At 40.4% G+C, this 16277-nt stretch overlaps 1 protein-coding gene across 1 annotated transcript in view; it reads right to left on the bottom strand.

Moving 5' to 3' along the window:
- IFT88 (intraflagellar transport 88) overlaps positions 1-16277 on the bottom strand; it is a 109037-nt gene that overhangs the window by 28015 nt on the left and 64745 nt on the right. Inside the window, exons 18-22 of the mRNA XM_058438160.1 lie at positions 15848-15934; positions 8391-8577; positions 5540-5648; positions 3321-3471; positions 1969-2084 (exon numbers count right to left, since the gene is read on the bottom strand). Coding sequence (XP_058294143.1) covers positions 1969-2084; positions 3321-3471; positions 5540-5648; positions 8391-8577; positions 15848-15934 — 650 coding nt within the window. The remainder of the gene's footprint in view (positions 1-1968; positions 2085-3320; positions 3472-5539; positions 5649-8390; positions 8578-15847; positions 15935-16277) is intronic.

The following is a 16277-nucleotide window of genomic DNA, read 5'->3' as shown; positions in this document are numbered from 1 at the left end:
CATCAGAGTGAACAGGCAACCTACAGAATGGGAGAAAATTTTTGCAACCTACTCATCTGACAAAGGGCTAATATCCAGAATCTACAATGAACTCAAACAAATTTACAAGAAAAAAACAAACAACCCCATCAAAAAGTGGGCAAAGGACATGAACAGACAGTTCTCAAAAGAAGACATTTATGCAGCCAGAAAACACATGAAGAAATGCTCATCATCACTGGCCATCAGAGAAATGCAAATCAAAACCACAGTGAGATACCATCTCACACCAGTTAGAATGGCCATCATTAAAAAATCAGGAAACAACAGGTGCTGGAGAGGATGTGGAGAAATAGGAACACTTTTACACTGTTGGTGGGACTGTAAACTAGTTCAACCATTGTGGAAGTCAGTGTGGCGATTCCTCAGGGATCTAGAACTAGAAATACCATTTGACCCAGCCATCCCATTACTGGGTATATACCCAAAGGACTATAAATCATGCTGCTATAAAGACACATGCACACGTATGTTTATTGCGGCACTATTCACAATAGCAAAGTCTTGGAACCAACCCAAATGTCCAACAACGATAGACTGGATTAAGAAAATGTGGCACATATACACCATGGAATACTATGCAGCCATAAAAAACGATGAGTTCGTGTCCTTTGTAGGGACATGGATGAAACTGGAAAACATCATTCTCAGTAAACTATCGCAAGGACAAAAAACCAAACACCGCATGTTCTCACTCATAGGTGGGAATTGAACAATGAGAACACTTGAGAACACATGGACACAGGAAGAGGAACATCACACACTGGGGACTGTTGTGGGGTGGGGGGAGTGGGGAGGGACAGCATTAGGAGATATACCTAATGCTAAATGACGAGTTAATGGGTGTAGGAAATCAACATGGCACATGGATACATATGTAACAAACCTGCACATTGTGCACATGTACCCTAAAACCTAAAGTATAATAAATAATTAAAAAAAAAAAAAAAAAGAAACCAACAAAACTGTCTTGTATTAAGACTCTTTTAGAGATGAAACTTTGTCCTAGTACTGAGATAGTCATTTTCTGATTGATAAAGAAACAATAATTGTTTGCTGAGGTGTAAGAAAAATACGGCCGGGCGCGGTGGCTCACGCCTGTAATCCCAGCACTTTGGGAGGCCGAGATGGGCGGATCACGAGGTCAGGAGATCGAGACCATCCTGGCTAACACGGTGAAACCCTGTCTCTACTAAAAATACAAAAAATTAGCCGGGCGCGGTGGCAGGCACCTGTAGTCCCAGCTACTCAGGAGGCTGAGGCAGGAGAATGGCGTGAACCTGGGAGGCGGAGCTTGCAGTGAGCCGAGGTTGCGCCACTGCACTCCAGCCTGGGCGACAGAGTGAGACTCTGTCTCAAAAAAAAAAAAAAAAAAAAGAAAAATACATAAAGAAAAGTATCTTAAAGAGGATATTAAAAAAATTCTATGCAAAGGGAAATATATTTATCACAATAAAGACCAAATAAAATGGAATAAAATATAAAATAAAAATAATTTGGCTGGGCGTGGTGGCTCATGCCTGTAATCCCAGCACTTTGGGAGCCTCAGGCAGGTGGGTCACCTGAGGTCAGGAGTTCGAGACCAGCCTGGCCAACATGGTGAAACCCTGTCCTTACTAAAATACAAAAAATTAGCCAGGTGTGGTGGCGCGTGCCTGTAATCCCAGCTACTCGGGAGGCTGAGGCAGGAGAATCACTTGAAGCCGGGAGGCGGAGGTTGCAGTGAGCCGAGATCGCGCCATTGCACTCCAACCTGGGCAACAAGAGCAAAACTCCATCTCAAACAAACAACAAACAAACAAAAATAATTTATGAATGTCCATCAACATCTGTTCTTGAATTTACTAGGTCTATCAGATACTAATTCTAGGGATTAAAAAAACTCAAGACATGACATTAACTAAACATAAAATCCTAATGATTACTTACTGTATAAGAGAAGCTCTTTCAAAGTACTGAATAGCTTTTTCCCAAAATTGGGTGTCAATGTAATAGGCTCCAAGCCACTCAATGACTTCAATATTACAAGGAAAATACCTATATGACTGTAAAAAAAAAAAATATGGAATGTAACAATACAACTTCAATGGCAACATATAATTTACTTCTTGAATACTTTACCTATTGAATAAATTTATCCAATATGAAATTTCTTAATAAAGGAGTATTAGCTGTCTTAAATACTTTGTAAATTCTGAAACTATATAATATTTAGAAAACCTAAACTTTGCTTGACATACTTTTCAATTATCTATAAATACTTTTGATATAACAATATATGAGCTGAGTCCAATTTAAATATTTAAAAGAATAAAAGAGATGGAAATCATGCCTCAAGAGAAAAATGAATTTGTACCTCTTTTTATTATTAATATTATTAATTATTATTATTTTAAGACAGTCTCGCTCTGTCGCCCAGCCTGGAATGTAGTAAATGCGATCTTGGCTCACTACAACCTCTGCCTCCCGGGTTCAGGCAATTCTTGTGCCTTAGTCTCCTGAGTAGCTAGGATTACAGGCATGCCACAACCACACTTGGCTAATTTTTGTATTTTTAGTAGAGAGAGGGTTTCCTCATGTTGGCCAGGCTGGTCACATACTCCTGGCCTCAAGTAATCTGCCTTCCTTGGCCTCCCAAAGTGCTGGGATTAAAGGTATGGGCCACGAGGCCTGTCCTTTTATTATTATTATTTGTAGAGATGGGGTCTTCTTATGTTGCCTAGGCTGTTCTTGATCTCTTGGTCTTAAGCAATCCTCTCACTCTGGTCTTCCAAAGTGCTGGGATTACAGACGTGAGCCACCATGCCCAACCCTATTTCATTTTTTCATTAAAACAAGTAAAAAACTAACTTCAGGCCTGGAGTGGTGGTAATCCCAGCACTTTGGGAGGCTGAGGCAGGCAGATCACCTGAGGTCAGGAGTTCGAGACTGGCCTGGCCAACATGGCGAAATGCCCCTCTACTAAAAATACAAAAATTAGCTGGACATGGTGGCAGGCGCCAGTAATCCCAGCTACTTGGGAGGCTGAGGCAAGAGAATTGCTTAAACCCAGGAGGAGGAGGCTGCAGTGAGCCGAGACTGCACCACTGTGCAGCAGCCTGGGCGACAGAGCAAGACTCTATCTCAAAACAAAACAAAAACTAACTTCATTTTCCAAGAATGCCTTATTTTAAATAAATCATTTTAAAACTGGTAAGATCTTCTAAAATTTTAAAGCCTTGCTGCCTTCTTTATAACAATTCATAAAATGCTAAAACACAAAATTAAGATAACACACCTACCTCATAGTAATACTGAAAAGCCTGAGATTTATCTCCTTCACGATCGTATAATTCTCCTAGTTTAGATAAAACTTGAGGATCAGTTGGAATAACACTGACCACCTGCATTAGCCATTCAATAGCTTGACTGGGATTTTCCATTAATTCATATCTTATGCAATGTCAGTTAAGGAAAACATGTTTTCTAAATTCATTAATCAATAAGCAAACTTAAAAAACATTACAGAAACAATATTTCTTAGCCTACAGTAATGTGCTATTGTATACTGTTTCCTCTGCATATCTCAGGGGTGGAGATGGAATGCAGCAGTACCGTGGAGGTAACATTCTTGCTCCCTATGTATAGCCTGCTTTCCCTTTTCCTTCATTACTATCCACTAAGATCAACTCCCAAATTTCTGGTAGAATTATTCAAAGTATTGTCCAAAAATTGTCCTTAATAAAAATGTCCTGAATGTTGCATCCAGTTATTCTCTTTCTTAACATGTTCAGCATATTAAGGGAATTATTTTCATGTGTTTTTCCTGTGAGTTTTCCCTAATTAGATTATAAACCCAAGGACAGTGGTTTTTTTTGTAGCTTCCTTTTAGTACCTACTAAGTCTTCTGTGTATATACAAATAATTTATTCATATCAATATTTTTTGACTAATTACTAATTATTTTGTACATATTAGATATCTCAGTGAAATGAAAATATTCCAATTCAAAGTTTATTGAAAAAGAAGCATTGTTTTCAATGGTGACAAGAGTGATACCAGAAGATCTACTGTTTTTAATGATGACAAGTGTGATACCACAAGAAAAAAAGATAAGAAAATGTACTCAAACAGTCTCAAATACATCAATTGCTTGAATGGATCCAAGCTGATCATGAACTGGGTAGTAAAAGATAATGACACTGGCAGTTTCAGAGAAATTAAATGAACAAAACAGAACAAAAAGACTAACAGGAGTAACTATGATGCTATCTGCTCTAAAACAAATGTATTTATTTATTTTAATTTTTTTTGAGATAGTCTAGCTCTGCACCTAGGCTGGAGTGCCGTGGCACTATCTTGGCTCACTGCAACCTCCGCCCTCCAGGTTCAAGTGATTCTCCTGCCTCAGCCTCCGGAGTAACTGGGATTACACGTGCCTGCGACAACACCCGGCTAATTTTTGTATTTTTAGTAGAGACGGGGTTTCACCATGATGGCCAGGCTGGTCTTGAACTCCTGACCTCAAATGATCCGCCTGCCTCGGCCTCCCAAAGTGCTGGGATTACAGGTGTGAGCCACTGTGCCTGGCCTAAAACTAAAATTTTTAAATAAAATTCTTTATCAAAAGTACAGCAGATAGTACTTAAAATTATTAATGGTACACCTCACAACATATAAAATTTTCTAAACGTATTTGTATAAAATTTAAACCAAGATAACAGTAAGCTGACAATCTACCTAAGATGTTTAACTCTTCCCAATGTTGTGGCCAAAGCTTACTAAAATAAGGAGAGAAATTAAAGTGCTTTTCAAATAGCATGAAAAGCATTAAAAACATTAACACATTTCTGCTTTTCTAACCAAGAGCAGGGCTTATTAAGAAAGCTAAGTGTTGTGGAAGAAACTGATATGAGGGCAGCATTTTGTAGTTCTACATTCCCCTGAGTTTGAAACATAATACTGATACACATAGTATACATTTAATAAATGACTATTAAATGAACAGAATGAATGAGTCCATATGAAGAATTACATAATTTTAGAGGGTAACAGTCTTTGGAGACCTCATTATATCTACAGGCCACCTAAAAAAATAAGAAAAATTATCAAAACTCAAGCAATAGTAATCAGTAATAAACAGTATTTTATTTAGTAAGTTAGTGCTTCAATGATACCCTAGAAGCTTCAGAATTAATACAATGTTCTAAAGCACCAAACTGACTTTCAATGAATGGCTTATATGGACCCAAAATGTCCTAATTACTTCAGTTATTTTCAAAATTTAATAAATAATAGTTTTAACCATTAATTCCTCTTTCAATGCAAATTACATTTTAAAATAGGATTACTCAAATGATATTTTTTATCACATGATAATCTGCTAGTTAGATTATCCTCATCACTTACTTCAAATATTATCCTCATCAATTACTTTATTAGTTAAACTTATTTAATAATTGATCTTCAATCACCAATTGAGAGAATTAATAACTGTCCCTAAGTTTTTCAAATAAGATACATATTTGCTATCTGGTAAAGAACTTCAGCACTGTTTCGCAGGATTGCATGAAGTTTCAGGAAACAGTCCAAAGCCTCATCTAGCCGATTTAGTTTCTCATAGGTAAGGCCTTAAAAAAAGAAGAAAAAAAAGAAAACCTGTAAGCATCATTATTGGTATTAATTAATTTAACATAACAGAATAAATCTCAAAATATATGTAAATATTTATCCAGAAGAGAAAATGAAGATGAACTCAGGTTTTTGTTTTTTGATACAGCGTCTCACTCCTGCTGCCCACACTGGAGTGTAGTGGCGCAAACATGGCTCACAGCAGCCTCGACCTCCCAGGCTCAGGTGATTCCTCCCACCTCAGCCTCTCAAGTAGCTGGGATTATATGCACGTGCTACCACACCCAGCTAATTTTTTGTATTTTTAGTAGAGATGGGATTTTGACGTGTTGCTCAGGCTGGTCTGGAACTCCTGGCCTCAAGAGATCCACCTGCCTCAGCCTCCCAAAGTGCTGGGATTACAGGTATGAGCCACCACACCCGGCCAACTGAGGATTTTTTTAAAGAATAATGTTAGGGTGGGGATTCTCCACTGGCAGATACCAAAAGATGCTACAAAGCTTCAGTGATTTTAAAAGTGTGGTGGAGGGCAGGAATAGACAAACAGACTAATAGAACAGAATAAATAGTTCAGAAATGCACTCAATTATAGTTTAGTTAAAGACATTTAAAATCAGTGGGGAGGAAAGTGCTAGTAATAAGTGGTGCCAGAACAACTGACTATACATTAATTTCTATTTATTTATTTATTTATTTTTGAGACGGAGTCTCACTCTGTCGCCCCGGCTGGAGTGCAGTGGCATGATCTAGGCTCACTGCAAGCTCCGCCTCCCAGGTTCACGCCATTCTCCTGCCTCAGCCTCCTGAGTAGCTGGGACTACAGGCGCCCTCCACCACGCCTGGCTAATTTTTTGTATTTTTAGTAGAGACGGGGTTTCACTGTGTTAGCCAGGATGGTCTCAATCTCCTGACCTCATGATCCGCCCGCCTTGGCCTCCCAAAGTGCTGGGATTACAGGCGTGAGCCACTGCACCCAGCCATTAATTTTTTTAAATGTAGGTTCTTATTTCATAAAAAATGAACTCAAAAATTTGAAACTCAACAGAAAAAACAAAGCTATAAGAAGAGTATGAAAAGAAAATACAGAAAAATGATTTATGATCTTGAGGTAAGAAGGGCTTCATAAAGCAATAAACAAATGAATAAAGCAATAACCACAATTTTTTAAAAAGACAAATTTGGCCAGGTGTGGTGGCTCATGCCTGTAATCCCATCACTTTGGGAGGCCGAGGCAGGTGGATTACTTGAGGTCAGGAGTTCAAGACCAGCCTGGCAAAGATGGTGAAACCCCGTCTCTACTAAAAATGCAAAAAATTAAGACGGGCGTAGTGGAGCGCACCTGTGGTTCCAGCTACTTGCAAGGCTACGGCAGGAGAATCACTTGAACCTGGAGGGCGGAGGTTGCAGTGAGCTGAGATCATGCCACTGCACCCCAGCCTAGACAACAGAGCAAGACTCAATCTCAAAAAAAAAAAAAAAAGACAAATTTTACTATATCAATAATAAAACAATTCTTTGATAAAAGAAATTAGAAACAAAGTTAAAATAGAAGCAATTGGGAAAGGAGAAATATTTAATAGTTACAAAGCAAATAAATAAGGATATATCTAGGAAGCCTTGCATGAAGACCTTTGTGCCTCTCTTCAATGCTCTCTTCCCAGATACCCAAGTGGTCATAGCCTCCCTTCCTTCTATGACTTGAAACATACATTCTCAATGAGGCTCTCCCAGACTCCACCTAAAATGGCTAATTCCTTCTTTCCTCCCCTATTCTTCAAGGTTGGCAGTAGGCCTTCCCTCCTCCTTCAGGCAGGAGATTAAAGTCTTTTCTAGGAGGAAAGATCCAATTGACTTATGGGCAGGTCTCCAACTAAACAGACCAGACCAGACAGATGCCCTACAGCAGAGTGCCAACCCATCAATCTCTCTCATGGACTTAAGAGACTCCACTCAGTTTTTAGCCACAAACTCCTGAATACCAGGAGACAGCCCAAAATCATTAGACATCTAAGGAAAGTCGATAACATGGAAAAGAGAATAAAATAAGCAAACCAAAGAAAGCAAAAAATATCTAGGCAGGGAGAAGAAAACTTCAGAAGAAACGTTATTAATAATCCAAGAGACAAGACCCAGTACTGCATGGACATGTGTTTGCAATACTGCAAATTCATGCCCGGGGTGATGATGCCCAATTCAGGCAACCGCTGAAAGGCAGGGAAGAGAATGTGATGGTGGTGAGACTTCATGGCTTGTAATATTCGGCTTATTAAAAACAAAATCTGAAGTAAAGATGGCAAAATGTGAAAATGTGTTAAACTGGGGTGATAGGTACATGGGTATTTATTTCTTGTGTGTACTTTTGTGCATGTTTGAAATTGTTCATAATTAAAAAGAAAGCAAACGGGATTTTTTCCCATCTATCAACTTGGCAAAAGTTAAAAAGAATGATAATATCCAGTATTAGCAGAAATTTGGGAAATTAGTATTATACACTGTGATGGAAAAGCCTTTTTGGAGGGCAATATGGCAAGCCTGATCCAAATTTTACATGTGCATAGCTTCTGAATCATTAATTCCATTTAAAATAATCTATAATCTGAGAGGCAGTAGTCTTCAATTTTCTGTTAGAAGGAAGTCAACTCCTCCTCCTAATGTGTTAGAGCTCTTTAAGCAAAACAAAACAAAAACAAATACAAAGCAAATAAGTAATTTAAAAAGCAATTTCCCCTTGTTTCACTTACCAATATTATAAAGTGCTTCAGTACAAGAAGAATCATTTCTTAGAGCCTCTTTATAGAATTCAGCGGCCTTCTCATAATCACCATTTGCAAAAACTGTATTCCCTTTATTAGTAAGAGCTGCTGGATTGTATCTATCAGAGTTCACAGCTATATCTGCATAGCTGCTGGCTTGTGCAAAATCCTTTCCCTAAGTAAAATATATATACAAATTATTTAAATTTCATGAAATACCTTTTCTGACTGTTCTGAGATTACAGACATAATAAATAGACTTTCTGAGATTATAAATACAATGAACAAAAATATTTTACATATCTTGGTCTTGATAGTCTGATTCTACATAGGAGTTTTACTCATCAAGCTCAACCACCCAAGTTTCTTGTGATTGACTTCTCCACAGTCTCATGGTTAGAATAACAACACTATTTATATGTAGGTGGTTCCATACTCAACGCCCAAATTCCATGTCATCATTTGCTGCAGCACTCCCCCTCCCACTTGAAGCCCTGAAATAGCTGTCACAAAAGCACTACCCTTCTTGCCCCTAGCACACTGGCTGCGTCACCTACTAGGTCTCTGCACTTCTAGCAATCCATTGTTTTTTTCTGTCTCCATGCCAAATGCTTGGTCGGGGCCTTGCCATCATTCACGTGAACTACAGGAACCTCTCTGTTCTTAAATATTGTGACCATCTGTGCCAGGTCAGCTTGGTTAAGCCAGGAACTACATTTCCAAGAAGCTCCTTCACTATTAGCCTCTTGTCTAGACTTGGCCAAAAGAGGAACTTGTGTGACATCTGGAATGCAGACCTGAAGCAGTGGCCTTTAGTCTCGGAAAGCCTTTTTCTTGTCATCAGATGCAGGACTGACGCAGAAGTGTCCATGGGTACCAGCTTCTCCTCACTCACTCCACTCCAAGGGCAGCTCTTCTTCCTGACTATGCTGTCCCTGCTCCATGACAGGGTTTGGCTGTGGCCCCCAGAGGAGGCAGCTGCACAGAGGCATCTGCTTCCTACAGAACTCCCCATGAAGGCCCTCTGGGTTCTACTGTGGCAGCTAGATATGTGCGGCCACTCACTGACTGATAGTAACTCCTCCTCAGATCTCCAGCTCCCCTTCTGCACGTTCACCGCCATGGCTCCTTCACAACTGTGTAACATTAAATTCCCATGCCCCTTTTCCCATATCACTCACAGTGACCGTCCCTCGTTAAACTTTTTAAAAAGTTTAGATATAACTTATATATAATAAACCTGACCCCTTTAAAATGTAGAATTCTGTGGCATTTAGTAGGTTCACAAAGTTGTGCAACCATTGCCAATATCTACTTCCACCCTCAAAAGAAACCCTGTACCCATCAATAGTCACTTCCCATCCTCCTCTTCCCCCAGCCCCTGGCAACCACTAATCTGTTTTCTGCCTCCATGCCTATTCTGGACACTGAATATAAATAGAATCATAAAATATGCAGTCTTTTGTGTCTGACTTCTTTCACTTAGCATAATATTTTTAAGGTTCGTCCATGTTTTAGCATGCATCTGTGCTGCAATCCTTTTAAAGGTTGAATAATGTCCCGCTGTATGGGTAGACCACATTTCATTTATCCATTAATTGTTGATGGACACTTGGGTTGCTTCCAGGCACCTTTATGGTTACTATGAATAATGCTGCCATGAACATTCATGTGCAAGTTTTTGTGTGAACTCTGAAACAAAAATTGGTACCGACAAGTGAGGTGCTGCTGTTATAAAAACTAAAACATGTAATATTGTCTTTTGGACTACGCAGCAGGCAAAACTGAGAAAATCTGTGAGGGGCTGTGTTGGGGACTGGAGAGATGGTGAAGCATGAGTGAGCCTGCAAAGGCAGAAGGAATCATCAGAGGCTGGATAAAGTGCAAACCACACTGTCACCATGAAGCACTGACACAAGTGGCACCCACAGAGTGGGTTGGAGGACAGGAAGTGCACCTCATAAATATGCAACCTGTGGCCAAGGGGATTTCTAGGTAGGATGCTGAAGGGCCAGTGAACTTATTTTAACTGGGTATGATTGATCAGGTATAGGAAGAGAAAAATGAGCTAAGGAGAGAACTGTTTAGTTTGCAAGTAGAATTTAGAGAAAATATAGAAGAACTAGGACTTGCTAAGGTAGAAAATAAAATTATTTCATGTCTCCAGTTTCTTGTGGTGGCACAAGATTCTCAAATAGTGGCAGGTTAGGGAAGAAATCAAAGGTGTGGCTGTAACACCTTTCGTAAACATCTCACAAAGATTTAAGGTCATACCTAGCAGACCTTCTCTCCCAGGTAGCGAAGTGGGCTTCTAAGACACTTCAAGGCTCTGTTCCATAGCAGCCTACACACCTAGTGGGAAGGGGTCTGTCCTGAAAAGAATTATGGATGCAGCTGTTGAGACATGTGGGAAAGCCCAACAAGATTTAGAGAAAACCCTCCAAGTTTTTAGGGGAGTTGTACTGACTGTTGCTAGTTTGGATTAAAGGCACAGATATAGTCCAAAATGAAAAAAAGCCTCTGTGCCCCAAACGTCTCAGGGCAGAACACAGGCTGAGAAAGTTAATCACCTGCAAACACAGGCTATTTCTTTCTTTTTTTTTTTATTTTTTACTTTAGGTTAAAAACAAACATGGGATACATGTGCAGAATGTGCAGGTTTGTTACATAGGTATACACATGCCATGGTGGTTTGCTGGACCTATCAACCTGTCATCTAGGTTTTAAGCCCCGCATGCATTAGGTATTGGTCCTAATGCTCTCCCTTTCCTTGCCTTCCACTCCCCGACAGGCCCGGGTGTATGATGCTCTCCTCCCTGTGTCCATGTGTTCTCATTGTTCAACTCTCACTTATGAGTGAGAACATGCAGTGTTTGGTTTTCTGTTCCTGAAACACAGGCTATTTCTTATACAAAAGGAAGATGCTCTCAGGAGGCAGGGCCAAGAGCCACAGAGGACAAAGAATTAGGTGGCCACTCCGAGGGAGCAGAGCTGGGCCCTAATCAAGGAATATTCGTTTTTCTCAGACTAGGGAGCACTGGCCACACCTGCTTTGCTAGGTTTCAGAATCATTAAGGATAGTGACTGTGATGTGCCTCCATCCCTCCCCTTTGGGGATGAGTGTCTTACAGCTACCCTGTCTTTATATCTCCATGGTATGTTGCATGTATGATGGGGCAGGTGCCATGTCTTTTCTTTCAGAAATCTTTGGATCCAAGTCTTTGCTATTGTGAATAGTGCCACAATAAACATACGAGTGCATGTGTCTTTATAGCAGCATGTTTTATAATCCTTTGGAACAAATGTCCAACAATGATAGACTGGATTAAGAAAATGTGGCACATATACACCATGGAATACTATGCAGCCATAAAAAAGGATGAGTTAATGTCCTTTGTAGGGACATGGATGAAGCTGGAAACCATCATTCTCAGTAAACTATCGCAAGGACAAAAAACCGAACACCGCATGTTCTCACTCATAGGTGGGAATTGAACAATGAGAACACATGGACACAGGAAGGCGAACATCACATACCGGGGCCTGTTGTGGGGTGGGGGGAGGTGGGAGGGATAGCATTAGGAGATATACCTAATGTTAAATGAAGAGTTAATGGGTGCAGCACACCAACATGGCACATGTATACATATGTAACAAACCTGCACGTTGTGCACATGTACTCTAAAACTTAAAGTATGATAAAAAAATAAAACAAAATAAAGAAAAGAAATCTTTGGATCAAGAAGAAAGAAACTGTTCCTGAGAAAGCTCCATTTCGTGTTTTTTTGTTCGTTTGAGATGGAGTCTCGTTCTGTCGCCCAGGCTGGAATGCAGTGGCACAATCTTGGCTCACTGCAACCTCTGCCCTCTCATGTTCAAGCAATTCTCATGCCTCAGCCTCCCGAGTAGCTGGGACTACAGGCATGCACCACCATGCCTGGCTAATTTTTTATATTTTTGGTAAAGATGGGGTTTCATCATGTTTAGTAGAGACGAGGTTTCACCATGTTGGCTAGGCTTGAACTCCTGGCCTCAAGTGATCCACCTGCCTCAGCCTCCCAAAGTCCTGGGATTACAGGCATGAGCCACCATACCCAGCTAGAAAGCCCCATTTCTATCCAGACCTGATGTAGATCCTGGCCTTTGAGCCTGATGCTGTGGTGGAATGAGATTCAGAGTCTTGGGAGGGATACGAGTAACTGGGGTCTGAGTGCAGGCAGTGGTAGATTATTACAATAATGACTCCAGTGGATCACACCTCCCAGGATTCATGTATGACTCATTCAGGTATGATTCGCTCTCATGTTTGTTTTGTTCAATAAAATAATAACAAACTCAATGCGCACAAGAACCTAATACTCACCTGTGTACTGGGGTTTGCTCTCACGGAACCCAGTCCCACCTGAGAAGGCTGGGATCCCCTGCTGGGGATGCTCTGAGGGAAGACTGAGTTGCCCTGGCCAATAGTTCAGCTAAGTGACAGGCATGAGGTAGGAATTTGGAACATCCAGTCTCAGTCATGCCTCAGAGGATGGCAGCTGCATGAGTAAGGCCAGGCAAGCCCAGTAAAAGAAGCATCCAGGTGAACCCAGCTCACTGGGTAGAATGTAAGCATATACCTGGTGATTTCAAGCCACTACAGTTTGGGGCAGTTCATTACACAGCAAGAGAAAACAGATACAACTATATGCCAGATACCAACAATATACTTTCAACTACATATCATATAAAACTACGTAGCAGACTCATCACCTGGCCTCAAAATATTCTTGATTACAACCATTTTCTTCAGAACCAAGTATAAGAAATTGCTGATGAGATGCTCTAATAGCTCTGCTTGGTTGATTAAATCTAACAATTCTCTTTGCTTCTTTAAATTTTCTATTGGTCTCCTCCTGCACAGTCGTCAAACTTGGTATAAAGATTTGGTGATGAATTGGGTCAAAAAATTCATTAGTGATTTTCTAAATTCAAAATGTAATGGCCATGATAGACACCATGCTTTACCCCTGCCCGTCAGAGGTGCTGGAAGTGCTACTGGCCACCAGCCTCAGCAGGCAGCCCTCTCTGGAAACTGGGTGGAAGACAGAGGCACCTTGTCCTCCTTCCTAGAGATGACCCTTTTTTGAGAGGCAGGCCACATCCAACGGCTGGCTGGTGTGGGGGTACAAAGGCCCACCCTCTCTCTTTTCCTGCCTCCTTGTGAACAAGGTGCTTGCTTCTCCTTCACCTTCTGCTACAATTGTAAGTTTCCTGAGGTTTCCCTAGCCATACAAAAATGTGAGTCAATTAAACCTCTTTCCTTGATAAATTACCCAATCTCGGTTATTTCTTTATAGCAGTGTGAGAACAGACTAATACACCTTCTGTCTACTTGTTTCCATCATTACAAAAAATGTTTAAATATATTTAAAAAGAAACACAACATCTTTTCCCCCAATCAGCACCCTCCTCTAGACATGCAACTAACTGGTACCACTCTCCTGCCAGTAGATTGAAGCACTGGAGTCATTCTTCAACCAGGGGTTTGGATCTCTTTCTTCATCTTTACATATACGAGGGATATGATACCTTTCCACTAGCAACAGCAGTTTAGCACAGCAGTGCTTCTCAATGGTGCACAGATCAGAAGCTCTAAGAGGGACTAGAAACTTGGTTTAATAAAATACTATGACTTTTTTTTTCTCATTTGTTAGTAAAGAAATGTTTAATAAGCACCTGTCATCAACAGGGCACTGTGCACAATACAAAGCTGAAGCTGATGGTCTAATGGAGAATAATCACATATAAACCATTAAAATACAATGCTGTAAGTACAAACAAAATATTCTAGGAGCACAAAGGAAGGTGAGACTATCCACCAAGGAGAGTCAGGAAGGCTTCATATTTCAGTTGGGTCATGACAGTAAATTTAAACAAGGGGTTGGATAATGGAATATTTTTACAATAAGGGCAGTTCTTGCATATCTGTTAAAGACCATTCCTATGCCATTATTCTGAGCAAAACGTAAGCAAAACCCAAGACGCTGGAAATTCGAGTTAGTGGCTAAGGCAGAGTTAAGGAGTTGTGGTAGCCTTATAATAGTTTACCACCCAGGTAGATAGTGAGGTCTGGGTTCCATGCCTTCATCTGGGCCCTTCCTTAGCCCTGCAAACTCAGCATGAACAGTTATTCGTAAGGAAAGCTCTTATAGGCTTCTTCTACATGCAGGACAGAATTAAATCTCGGATCATTTCCTCTAAGAATCATAGAATGACAGAATTGAAAAGGATACTGAAAAATCACACAGTTCAGTTGTTTCTAACTTCCAGCCCTTAAAATTGTAGGGGTTCTCAAAATGGCAAATGAAAATCTACAATTTTTTTTTTTTTTGAGACAACGTATCTTGTCACCAAACAGGAGTACAATGGCATGATCATGGCTCACAACAGCCTTGACCTCCCCAGCTCAGGTGATCCTCCCACCTCAGCCTTCCGAGTAGCTGGGACTACAGGCATGCACCACCATGCCCAGCTAATTTTTTGAACTTTTTGTAGAGACAGGCACTGTGTTGCCCAGGCTGGTCTCAAACTCCTGGGCAGCACACGCCTCAGCCTCCTGAAGTGCTGGGATTATAGGCGTGATCCACACGCCTCAGCTTCCTAAAGTGCTGGGATTATAGGCTTGAGGCACCACACCTACCTATAATCAATTTTCAATATTCAGAAAAAGCCTACCAGAAATTCAGTATTTTCTGGTGAAAGAAATGACTCTTATACACACTTCTCTCCCAGCAGTTTCTTGCCTCTGTACTTTTGTTTAGTCCCCGTCTCCCTACAAATACCCCTTTCTATATTCTGACCTGAAAGATCCAACTCTCTACGAAATCTTTCCTGGAAGTCCTAAATTAAAATGTTATTTGCCTCCTCTGAATTTCTGAAGCACTTATTATCTGCACTAGTTTATTGTTCTCTACTTTAAACCTTCCTTCCTAGTCTACCTCCTTTGTTCCAAAGACAAGAATGCTCCCCTTTAGGGAGCTTTTAGACTTTTGGTATTCCCATGACTGGCATCCAGTAGATGCTCAATAAACGCTTGTTAGAGATGATACTCTATAACCTTACATAAATCTTTTAGCCTAATATGTCACTTTCTTTACTAATAACACAAAGGAGTTGAAATACATCTCTAGCTCTTCCAGCTGTATGTTCCATAATCTATGATGTGATGCTTATCACTACAATTTTTCTTCCTCCCTTCTCCTTCAGAGATGGTGTTCTCACTCAGGTCTGCCAACTCAGCCCCTGGCCTGGCACTTGTCAGGATCAGATCCTCTATACTCCTCAGTCCACTTACCATTCTCCACCAATATTCTTTGGACCTCTCCCTAGGCATGATCCTCAGGCAGAAATTTAGCAATACAAAAATAGCATATGATTAACTCTCAATAGTAAAAAAAACTTACCATATAATACAGGGCTGAGAGATTGGTTGCAGCTGCACTTTTCACTCTACTGTCCTTTTTTTCCAACATTTTTAAGATCTCTACAGCCTAGAAATGGAATATCTGAAGGTTACTACCATTGTAATATGACAGTACTCAAGCTTATGGTTGGGGAAAAGATCAGTGTTCCTGAAGCGTAAGACCAGGGAAGGGGACAAAAGGGGTGGGTTAACATGTTCAAGAAAACAGATTGAAAGAAGATAATTTCATTTGAGAATTACAATTTATAAAAAGAATAAAATGGAAATTCTGGATTTAAAAATATAATTAAGAAAACATAGATGTTCTAACAGCAGATTAGATACAGCTGAAGAGAGGCCTGGTGACTGGAAGAAAGGTCAGCAGTAAATAATGAGCCTTAGAAGGCTCGGCATGGTGGCTCATGCCTATA

Source organism: Hylobates moloch, unplaced genomic scaffold (assembly GCF_009828535.3).
Source record: "Hylobates moloch isolate HMO894 unplaced genomic scaffold, HMol_V3 SCAFFOLD_4, whole genome shotgun sequence".
NCBI lineage: Eukaryota > Metazoa > Chordata > Mammalia > Primates > Hylobatidae > Hylobates > Hylobates moloch.
This window is presented reverse-complemented; position numbering and strand designations above follow the sequence as displayed.